The 12,730-nt window shown below is 41.2% G+C and overlaps 1 protein-coding gene across 1 annotated transcript; it reads right to left on the bottom strand.

Moving 5' to 3' along the window:
• Positions 1-4,400: 4,400 nt before the first annotated feature.
• Positions 4,401-4,925, bottom strand: LOC109154406 (uncharacterized mitochondrial protein AtMg00810-like). The gene has a single exon (XM_019302205.1). The coding sequence runs from the start codon at positions 4,923-4,925 to the stop codon at positions 4,401-4,403; it is 525 nt and encodes a 174-aa protein (XP_019157750.1).
• Between the last annotated feature and the right edge of the window lie 7,805 nt (positions 4,926-12,730).

Below are 12,730 nucleotides of genomic sequence, written 5' to 3'. Positions count from 1 at the left end.
TAACAAGGCCTATACTTTTGTTTGGTAACAATGTCTATTACCAGAAAGAATATTCCTAGTAATAGCCAATAGCTATTACCAGGGGCTCCCATCCTCCGTCGTCGTCCACCATCCATCAGACATGGGAGCCTGTGCGAGCAAGCCTAAGCATTTGAAAAAAAAAAAACAAGATGTCGCCATCCCTGAAGCCCCTATCACCCCCAAAAAACCCGACGTCCCACTCACTCCTGAGCAGGAGAATAAGGATATGGATGGAGAAGAAACAATGAAGGAAGAGCCTCTGGTAGATCTGTCGGAGCCAGCTCCAGAGGCTCCCAAGGCCGCCGCCAAAGTTGTCCCGGAGCCAACCCCAAAGCCGGCGGTGGAGGAAACACCTGCCGCCGCCGTTGGACAACACTGGATCCCTGGCGATCCCTCCGATCGACAATCCGGTTATTGGCGAACGACCTCGACGCATCCCCAACTCCAACCAATCCCTCCGATCGTCCATGCAACAGCCCAGTCGCCGTCAAATTAAAGTCGCCATTGACGAAGGTTCATCCAGACTGTCGTGCAGATGACCTCCGATCTTGATTCCAATCAGTGGCGGCCTAGACACCTCCCTGAATCCATCCCCTTTCTGTGAATCGCCTTTCTTGTCGTCCAATCTTCAGATAGCTGATTGCGATGATCATCAGGAGGAGGATTTCAGGCTGCCAAGAAGGAAGAAGGTGGTGTGGCGGTGTGGCTCCAATGGCTCAGCTGTGTGCCTGTGTTGGCGGATAAAACCCAGAGAGAGACACAAAAGAGAGAGTGTGTGACAGAGGGCTGCTGATTTCTTAGTTTTGAAGAAGAAATAATACCATATTATATCATATATCTAGTAGGGTTAGGTTGTATTTTGAGTTTGGGAGTCTGGGACGAAGGCTTAGGAGGGTAATTAATATTGAATAATCTTATCTTATTAATAATTTAATAATAATAATAATAATAATAATAATAATAATAATTTTGTAGAAGGGCATTTATGTCTTTTAAACATATATTCCATTTCTATTCCTTTAACCAACCAAACGTTGGAATATAATTCCTAAAGTCTATTCCTTCAACGAACCAAACACTAGAATACAATTCTAATTCTATTCCGTACCTATTCCATTCCTTATGGAATAACATTCCTATTCTCTCTAAAATCATTCTGTGAACCAAACGGACCGTAAGTGTATAACTCAGCGGAAAAAAAAATATTATTTTCCTATTTTTTTTATTTCAAAATTTGATAATTTTTAGGTGAATTATTGTGATTAAATATTAAAATGTGCATACCTAAATTTTTTTTTCTAATTTTTTAAAGAAAAAGTTTACGTTATTTCGAAAGGTTGCAACCGCCGAAGGATGACATCAACAATCCTTCATAACTTGCCATTTCCCAGTACCCATTTTATTAATTTTGCATTTAACATCTTTTTATTTTTTTTTGTTTTAATTTTTGTTTTTTGATGTATAGCATCCGATATCTTTATCACGTGAAATTAATCTGGATTTAACTTGAATTAGACCCGCATCATTTGACTCTTAGCCGCTCTGTTAGCAATTGATCCAAACCATTAAGCTGCAAGTTGGTTGTTGACTTGGTAACCATAAGGTCCCAAGTTCTTCTCTTAGTAGGAGTAATCTATTAATTTTCAAATTAATTTTCTTGGTTTGAGAAGATCAACTATGAGTATCTTAAATTCTTCCAAAAGGCGAGGATGTAAATCATGGTGACTCAACTGAACATGAACCACAGAGGCTAGACCGCCATTTGGGAGGATGTAAATCATGGTGACTCAACTGAACATGAACCACAGAGGCTAGACAGGTGCTCACTGCGCACAAGGAGCCCCCCTCACTTTGAGAGGTTGCTCCCACACTGCCGCTAGTGAGACTCGATCCCTAGTCATTCTTCCAAAGTTTCACCTCTATGACCAGTTCAACTATGAGTATCTTAAATTGATTTACCTCCTTGTGGTCCTATGCCAGCTAGGTTCACAAGGCTCAATGTACACCATCGGGTAGAGATTGCGGAATTTTTCATTACCCAAGAAAAAAATTGTTAGGTTTCATTTAAGATCTTTTATTTAGCCATGAGTCTCTTAAAAAAAAAAAAATTACTAGCGGAAACTGTTCTCTGTTTTCTAATTTTTCAATTTTCAATCTCTATTTTCTATTTAGAGAACTTGTTTCTAATGCTTAAATTTTCAATTTTATTTTTTAGTTTATGGCATCAAAATTTTTTTTATACAGTGCATATTAGTTTATAGATCAGAATTCCTTTTGCATCCAACAAATCAGAGATTCTCCTCTCTCCTTTTCGAACTACTCTTCTCTCCGTTTTTTTTTTTTTATTTTTTATTTTTTTTTTTATTTTAGAGTACTATTGACTCTATTACATTATAATATCTGTTCATCTATACTTTCTTAACCTATTGAAACACAAAGAGTCAGTACTGCCTCCACTGAGGCTCGATCTCATGACCACCCATATGGAAGAGTCACTATATGCTATCTGAGCACAAAATGATTTTGTTGCTTCATGGGCAGTGGGTTTCGTGATGCACTTATTATGAACGGTAATGGACAAAAATACTACTATAATGATTATTAAATTTCCTACTATGCACAACACCATTTTGAATATGGCATTGCCTTTGTTGGGTTATAGTTTGTAAGAGAATTTGTTTTTATCATTGATTGGTGTATGTTATCCATGCCGAATGAAACCATAATTAATTGTTGTGCACAAAACTCTTTCGTGATGTACCTTATTATGAACTATAATGCACAAAATTTACTTCTATAATACACTATTTTATATCCTACGATGCACAACACCTTTTCAAATATGGCCCTGCCGTTCAATAAGCCTCATGCATCCAGAGATTTTGCACAATCTAATTGAACAATTAATTAATACTGGTAGCATCCATAAGCGAACATCAACTGCAGATCAATCACACGAAAATAGACAAACAAAAACCAAACACTGCAATCCCACTATAATCCGCAATAAAATGGCTAAACAAAACACAAATACGTCATGCAATGCCACTATATAATCCACCAATCATTATTCTGTGGACCATGGTCCACACAAGTTGTGTGGACCATATTTTGTATATTGTAAAATAATATATATTCAGTATAAAAATAAAGTACTTTTAGTATATTAAAAATGTACACTGTATTCAGGAGATATACATTATTTGTGTAGTAAGTGTACATTATATTATATAAAGTACATTCAGTACGTACACAAATAATGTACATTTATTATTTCAAAAACTATAGTTTTGTTATTGTGTGGATCATGGTCCACACATTAATAATTTGCCATAATCCACCGCACATCAAAGAATTGGATTTCCTGTTTTCAAAAAAAAAAAGAAAAAAAGAAAGAAATGGTCCAAATGGATTTCCTATTTCAAATTTATATAGAGAACTTCTTAGAACATGATGTCTGATGGCTGATGGGATATCATTAAACAATGAAATCTTGCAAAATCTCTAGATGAATGAGGCATATTGAATGGCGGTGCCATATTCGGAAAGGTGTTGTGCATCGTAAGGTGTTAAGTAGTGCATTGTAGAAGTAAATTTTGTAGATTAGAGTTCATAATACTACAAAAAAATGCATAATTTGCGGCGGACAAATTCCGTCGCTAAATAGGAAAAATCCGTTACTAAAGTGTTTAGCAATGGAATTCGTCCATCGCAAAAAACATGCGTCGCTAGAATTTGGCGACACAATTTATTTCTGTCGCTACAGTTAGCGACGAAAATTTCCATGGCTAAAGATAAAGGTTTAATGCATTGAATGTTTATATGAATGAACAAAATTACACTCAGATATATATACACGAAGCCTAACTACTGAAGCAGGAAACTAATCTAAAAACAAGCTTATGACTCTAACTAACAACTAACATCTAACTACTCAATACTCTCCCACAAGCTGACGGTGGACATGGTACAACGCCCAGCTTGACACGAAGGTCATTGAAACGAGTAGGTGAAAGTGGTTTTGTGAAGATGTCAGCTAACTGATCCTGAATGGAAAAAAAAGTTGACTTTCAAAGCCCCGGACGAAACTTTGTCGCGGACGAAATGATAGTCTACTTCAATGTGCTTGGTTCGTGCATGGAATACTGGATTTGAGCACAGGTATGTCGCGCCAAGATTATCACACCAAAGTACTGGAACCGTCAGACGGAGTAAGCCAAGTTCTTATAGTAGTAACTACACCCAGGTTACTTCTGCCGCAACATCGACAAGGGCTTTGTATTCCGCCTCGATTGTTTCCAGGACACCCAAAACAAGAGATTCGGGCCAAGGAACACTGCGTAGCCTGCCGTTGATTTCCTGTCGACAGTGCAGCCGCCCTAGTTAGAGTCGGAAATAGCATGTATTACTGGGGTCGACGCGGGTGTAAAACGAATCCCCAGGTGCAAGGTCCCCTTCATGTAGCGTAGAACACGTTTGAGCGCCGCCCAATGGTTTTGGGTGGGGTTGTGCATAAAATGACACATCTGATTCACTGCATACGACAAATTTGGACGAGTAATCAACAAATACATCAGTGAGCCAATTAGCTGGCGGTAAGGGGTTAGATCATCCAGTACAGCCGAACCACCATCGGTCATAACAACAGTGGTGGCCATCGGGGTAGATAAGGGATTGCACGACTCCATGCCTGCTTTGCGAAGTAGTTCTGTCATGTATCGGTGCTGAGACAAAATCATATTATTATTAGTGTGTATAGCCTCAATGCCGAGGAAGAAGCGAAGCCTGCCAAGATCACGAATCTTGAACACGGTGGCTAGTTTAGAGAGGACACTATCCACCATGTCTGAGTTATTACCCATTAGAAGTATATCATGTACATAAACTAGAAGATAAGCACGCATAGAACTAGATTCAAAAATAAACAGAGATATGTCCTTTTTGAGGGACGAAATCCACTTTGTACTAAAAAATCTTGCAGCCTCTTAAACCAGGCCCGGGGGGCTTGTTTTAAGCCGTACAGAGACCGTTGAAGCATGCACACATGTTGAGGATAACTGGGATCGATGTATCTCGGTGGTTGGCGCATGAAGATCTTCTCGTCAACACACCCATTTAAGAAGGCGTTGTGTATGTCGAGTTGCCACATAGTCCACCAGTTTTACAGTGCAAAGGCTAGCAAGATACGGATGGTGGCCGGTTTGATCACGGGGCTTTATGTCTACATAGTCGACGCCCGGGACTTGGTTGAGCCCTTTGGCTACAAGTCGAGCCTTATAACACTCAACGGTGCCGTCAAACTTTCTTTTGATTCGAAAGACCCACTTGAACCCGATCACGTTCATGTCACGGTGAGGTGGCACCAACTTCCAGGTGTGATTGTGTAAAAGAGCGTTGAATTCGACGTCTATTGCATTCCTCCAATGCGGTAGCTTGATCGCCTGTGAGTGACAAATAAGCTCGTCATCATCCACAAACGCCACCATCGCTGTAGGCCTTTGGCGTTAAGCAATCGTAGTTGACCGCATCTGCATGGTGTGGGTGCGGGTGGGGTCCTGCTGGCGCCAGCGTCTTCCAGTTGTGGTGGAGGAGGATGTCGACGGTTGATACGAGGATGTCGTTGCTTCTGCTATTGATGACGAAGGCACGGGAGGAGGTTTAGCTGGCAGTGGGAGCGGCTGTACGCCAAGTGTTGGCATGGTACGACGAATTTGAGCGCAAGCCCACGGGAGAGCATGGTCGGGCGGCGGTTGTGAAGTAGATGCTGCTCTAGGAATATTTGCGAACAAGAATAGCTGCTCATTAAAGCGAACATGTCGTGCAATATAGATTCGCCCGGAGGCCCTATCTAAGCACATGTAACCATGGTTGTAGTAGGCACTAGGGGCTAGTCGGGCGACCGGGCATCGCCTAGCGCCTAGGCGGAATCTAGGCGGGCACCAAAAAAATTAAAAAAAATAGTGACCGACTTGTAGTTTGACAATTTTAATGAGCTTGTTTTCAACATTCAATCAAATAACATATCTAAATAAATAAAATAATGATAATTTATAAGTTATAACATCATAATAATATTAAAATCAATAATTAATGAAAGACGACATCGGTCAAAATCAGACAAAAACGATCAAAATCAGACAAAATCGGTCAACTCGGCCGAGTTGGGCGAGTTTGGCCGCCTAGGTGGCCGGCCGAGTTTCGGCCGCTTTTAGGCCAAAACGGCAAGACTCGGTGCCGCCTAGGGCTTAGGTGGCCGAGTTTTGCAACCCTGCCTGTAACTACTAAATGATTATGGGTATCCCAAGAACACGCATGAAATGGAACGGTAATCCATCTTGTGAGTATTGTACGGTCGGAGACACGAGAAGCACTCAAAACCAAAGACGCGTAGCATTTTGTAGTTAGGGCACTTATTAAAAAGACGGGAAAAAGGGCCTTACATTTAGTGAAACAGACGACGTCATGCGATTTAATAAGTGAACCGCTAACTCGTACGCATAGGCCTAGTATTTCTTAGGGGACTTGGCCTTGAGCTAAAGACCAGTTTCTACCACATGACGATGCCTGCGCTCCACATGACCGTTTTGTTCGTGGGTGTGGGGACAAGATTGTCTGTGTAAGATTCCGGCGACGGTGAATACCGAGTGTAATTTGTGATATTCACCCCCCATGTCGGATTGGATCCATTTAATGGGACGAGAAAATTGTTTTTCAACTAGTGTTTGAAACATAGTAAATATGGAATATATGTCTAACTTTTGTTTCATAGGATAAAACCACATGTACCGGGAATAATCGTCTACGAAAAGAACAAAATATTTATACCTGTCAACAGACGGTGTCGGGGAAAGACCCCAAATGTCTGTAAAAATTAAGTCCAACACAAACTTTGAGTATTAGGACTATATTACTTGAGTTAGAGTAGAACTCTATTTCGTATCTTTATATTTGTATCTTCAGACTTTGGTATTGAATACAATTCACAGTTCATATCCTCATCAGGTATCATAGTTTCCAGGTTTTTCTCTCAAAGGCAGCCATCGGTGTTAATGATGACGACTCTGTTCGTGATCCTTCCGAACGGATTATTACCGAGGCTTCTTTAGTTCCCACCGGAAATAGCCTTTCATCAGCTCATCATTTTGTCCCCATAAAATTGACCACCCGTAATTTTTTGGAGAACGCAGATGCTCCCGTTCTTCGAAGGTCAAGGTCTTCTCGGCTATGTCGATGGCACTCTTCAGTTTCTGACCCCCTCACCGGCGGCTGCTTCGACCGCGAACAGTGGTGCTGTGGCGGCTACAGATCTTTCGTCGCAGTAACTGTCTTGGCGGCGTCAGGACAAGGCCATCTTGTCACTGCTGATTTCGTCGTTTTCGAAAGAGACCAAGCACCTTGCTGTTGGTCAAACATCTTCGCGACAACTTTGGCTTGCCATTGAGCAGGCTCTCGGCTCCTCGACATGGCCTCGAGCCTTGCGGTTTCTTGGTGAGTTACAAGTCTTGCGTCAGGGTGACTCGTCGATATCGGACTACCTCGGCCATGCGCAGATGTTGGTGGAGGATTTAGCGCTTGCCGGACGGCAAGCCACGTTGGACGATCAAAATTTGTACGTTTTTCGTGGCTTGTGGTCTGAGTTCCGTCCACTGTAGCGTTCTTGACGCGGGGTGCTGTTGTTCCGCTGACTGAGGTAGCGGATTTCTTGGTGTCCCAGGAATGGATCTGTGTCGGCTGCCTTGACCGCGAGCCGTGGTGGTCACGGGGAAAGTTCGCAGCAGCGGGGTGGCGGTGGTCGCGGTAGAGGTAATAAAGGGTGTGGCCATGGGCACTCTAATTCCAGGTCGCGGTGTTAAATTTGTAATAAACAGGGTCACACGGCACTTTCGTGTTACCACCATTTTTCTGCCTCCCCAGTTCCTCAGGCAAATGTGGCTTTCTCTTGTGATGGTGTCAATTCGGGTGGTCCTCATCAGTGGTTTCCTGACACTGGTGCTACGAATTATGCTACACCTGATTCGTCTCAGATGACTTCTGCGACAAGTTATGATGGCTCGGAGACTTTACGAGTCGGCAGTGGTACAAGTTTACCTATTGTTAATGTTGGTTTCACTTCAATAGCTACTGATTCTAGGTCTTTTAGAATGTGTGATGTCTTGCACGTTCCTGGTCTTTCTTCTTCGTTATTGTCTGTTCAACGTTTTGCTAAATATAATAATGTTTTCTTTGAATTTCATCCTTCGTGTTTCAATGTGAAAGACATTATGACCAGGAATATTCTTTTAAGGGGCATGTGTCTGGGGTCTTTATGTCTGGCCTACTTTGCGTCCAGCTCTTGCTGTGTTTGTTGCTGCACGTTCGTCTTTTGTTTGGCATATGCGGCTTGGTCATCCTCATTCGAGAGTCTTACATCAGATTTTAGAGTCTTCGTCTATTAGTAAATTTAATTCTAGTGATCTTCCCAATATTTGTTCATCTTGTCAATTGGGAAAGTCGTCTTGTTTTTCCTTATCTCGTGTTGAAACTACTAGTACGCAACCTTTGGAATTAATTCATTATGATATTTGGGGCCCTGCGTCGTTGCTTTCTGCGAATGGCTTTAAATATTTCATCTTGTTTGTGGATGATTATACGCATTATATGTGGTATTATCCTATGCGTGCTAAGTCTGAATTGTATGCCATTTTTGATAGGTTTCGGTCACTTGTTGAACGTTCATTTTCTCGCAAGATTCTTTCTTTTCAATCTGATTTAAGAGGAGAGTATAAAAAGGTTGGTTCTACACTGGCCTCTCTGGGTATTCGTCACAAGCAGTCTTGTGCGTATACTCACAAGCAGGGCCAGGTAGAACGCAGGCATCGCCACGTTGTTGAGACGGGTCTGGCATTAATGGCTCAGGTGTCTGTTCCATCTCGTTTTTGGGACTACGCGTTTGAGACCATTGTGTACTTAATTAACAAAATTGCCTACTCGTGTTTTTTCTAATGAGTCTCCCCATTCCCGTTTGAATTGTTCACCTCCATCTTATTCCTACTTGCGGGTGTTTGGGTGCTTATGTTTTCCAATGTTAGGTCCCTATGACCGTAACAAACTATAGTTTCGTTCTTTTCCTTGTGTGTTTTTAGGGTATCCTCCGTCTTTTCGTGGCTATTGTTGTTTGGATACTAACACTAACAAGGTTTTTATCTGTCGCCATGTGCGATTCGATGAGACTGTTTTTCCCTTTGTTTCTCCTGTTGCATCGTAGGTTGTCCCACCACGGTTGGACCCGTGGGCTGTTGCACCGGTGTCGGTTGCTTGAGATGTGCCGTCTCCGGATGATGGTGCTGCTGGGCAGCGTGATGAGGCTGATCAGTCGACTGGCTGTGCGGCAGAGGCTATAACACCCCACTTTTCTTAAACATTATTAACAAGACTTAACTTAAAAGGGGAAACTAAACAAGTAAGTAAATAGCATTAAAAGCTTAATAGTCAAACTTCAAGAGGTGTCACAGCCACAATCACCATACACGGTGATTGCACAGGCAAGGAAAGGATCTAAACAATGTCAAGCTTACTAACTTTAAACAAACTTGGGGAATAACCCTGGTGTCCAACACCATCAAAAGCAACTAAATAGGTCTACAACCAAGTCTCAAAAATAAACATAACTGATAAGAGTTTAGACTACAACTAGCACTCTAAGCTAAGCTAGTGTAACTCAATCGCTCTCAAGAACTAGGCCCACCTGAAAGGGGTTAACAAACAAACAAGTAGAAAACAACTCGTTAGCACGAAGCTAAGTATAACGCCACTCAACCCTGTAAAGTACTATAGAATATAATTTTGGAAAACATTTGTTTCACACACTTAGATCATGTATTCTCAATCACTTTAATCAACATTCAAACATACTCAACAGTATTTCTATATGCTTGCAACCTAATTATCAAATAGGCATACTTTCTCAATCAATTATGTAACACCCCACTTTTCTAAATCTTAATTATAATTATAAACCACAATTAACATAAACTAAACAGCGGATAAACAACTAAATAAGATAACTAGTGGGAATGTCACCGCCACAACCATCACTCCGTGGTGATTGCACAAGCTAAGGGTAGAACTAGAAACAAATATTAAATAACTAACATCCATAAAACTAACTGAAAGTCATAAGGGGAAAAAGACACCCCGAATTCTACATCATCAAACTTCATCCACAACATAAGTCTAAATTCCGATAAATAACATCATGATCAAAACATTAAGAGTTTTGACTTCTATGACTACTAGACTAGTCTAACTCGCTCACTTCTCAATGCTGGGCCCACCTGAAAGGGGTTTTACAAACAACACGTAGACAAATAGGAAAACACCCGTTAGCACGAAGCTAAGTATAACTACACTCAACCCTGTAAAGTACTATAGAATATACTTTGGAAAAACATTTGTTCACATACCAAGTTAAACAATCTCATTACATAGACAACTGTATATACATACTTTCTATATGCTTGCAACCTATAGTATCAACAGGCATGCTTCAAAACAAAAGACTTAACAACATAGATATTTCCACATGTGAACATCACAACAAACTTATCAAAGCAACTCATGCTTACAATTAATTTCATACTAATAAACCATACGAAAGTTATCTTCATGCTCTCAAGTTCTCATCATGTAAACTGGATATACAAGAATTCGAAAAGTAACAAAACAATCATGCTCGAAATACAATCTTGAGTCATCATTCTCATTATGCAATCTCATGCAATACTCTACTCAAATGCAATCTCGTGCAATACTATACTCATATACAATCTCGTGCAATACAATAAATATACTCATATGCAATCTCGTGCAATACTATAAACAAACTCATATGCAATCTCGTGCAATACTATAAATATACTCATATGCAATGTCGTGCAATACAATAAATATACTCATATGCAATCTCGTGCAATACTATACTCATGTGAAATCTCATGCAATACTATAAATATACTCATACACTCGTTGTAAAATAGAATATTTTCTGTGGAGGTCTCTTTGATTCATAAATGACTTGCTTTCTTTCTCTTGAGTCTCTTGACTCGATATCTTTCCTGCTCAAACTTTCTCATACTTCTCATTTCTCTTCTTGTGCGAGGCAGGTACTCCGCCGCAGCGAAGCCCTAGCGTACGGTGCAATCTCGTGCATCCGCCACTTCCGTAACTACGGAACCTCTTACTCGTGGGGAGGTAGGTCTACACGAATCGTGAATGGACCTAACCGGCTCGGCAATCTAGCCGGCCACATACTCAACTCGCCCATAGAACCACTCTCTTGGTTCTATCTTTCTTTCTTGCTTTCTCTGTGGAATCAGGTATCGAACTTTTAGTGTGCACACCCCCTGACTAGGATTCCAAGCCCGGCGGGAAGTCTCCAACCTCGTAACGTGGGAATACGCCGCGTTACATATACTGGAACCGCAATGTCCATAATAATCATCCGGGAGGACATAGTCCAAACGGAGTCCTCCAAAACCTCACCGATATAGATAGTATATAAATATATCTCTCATGCAAACAACTTCTCAATGCATCAAATAATGATATACCACATGCTTATGGATTTTGAAAGTAATACTTGGCTCACGTTGGCCACTTATGCACTTTTGAAATATGATATACTTGAAGATGCAACAATACTCTACAACATGCTCCAAAACCATATATAAAGATCCTAAAGTTCATAAGAATACAATATCATACTCGGTTTGCAACATAGCAAATGCTATATATTTCTATCAACAAAAATATGCTTCAAATCTCATTGATCAAACAACACCTTCTAGTCATGCTTTCATAAAAAATCATATTTTCAAAGTGATAATGCTTCTCTACTCAATACAAAAATAACATCAGACACAAAGCAAAGCATTTTTCATACACAGTGAACTTCATAATATATACTGTGAAGCAACTTCTTCAATAAGTCCATCATAACAAGCTCATTTCTAATCCAAATTCAACGAAATCGAAGCCAAAACGTGCGTTGAGACGGCCTCGAGGTACCGAGCCAGAAGGACCCGTGACACCTGGCCCGAAACGATACGTAGCTGAGCCACAAGGGCCTGGCCACTGCACAAACAACACTCAGGGACCAGGGGCGGGGCTCTGCATAGCCCGCCCCTCTCAGGCCGTTACATCGCCGGGCCTAGGCAATGGTCCCCTCCTAGGGCCGTGCCCTAGGCCCGGCCGGCCACGGCTCTAGCCGGCGGCCCTCCTGATGGGTCGCGGCTAGGGCTGCTACTCTGGTCTGGTGCACACTGTGTGTGCACCAGATAGATCTTTCATCTGCAAAAACACATTCCAAGCATGTCCAAAACATCCAAAATATTCTCAACACTTCAAAGGCAAATACTAGATCACTTTCAAGCTCAAACACAACAAAATCCACCATTTCTACTCATTTCTACTCAAAATAATAGGCTTCACAGAGCCAAAAAGAGATTGGGAATCCATGTGGTTATACCTTTGTAGACCTCTTCTTCTTGCTTGGATCTCTTCTTCCTCCCAACCTAGCTAGCACCTCCTTCACCACCTAAACTCCCCAAACAAACCATACAAAGCTTAGACTAGAACCTCAGGGAATGGATGAAAGCTAGAAGAGAAAATGAAGGCTAAGATTGAATGAAGAAGGAGATGAAACTTACTGTTGTTCTTTCTTTTCTTGACA

Source organism: Ipomoea nil, unplaced genomic scaffold (assembly GCF_001879475.1).
Source record: "Ipomoea nil cultivar Tokyo-kokei standard unplaced genomic scaffold, Asagao_1.1 scaffold2647, whole genome shotgun sequence".
NCBI lineage: Eukaryota > Viridiplantae > Streptophyta > Magnoliopsida > Solanales > Convolvulaceae > Ipomoea > Ipomoea nil.
The sequence above is the reverse complement of the archived record's forward strand: the minus strand, read 5'-3'. Positions and strand labels throughout refer to the sequence as shown.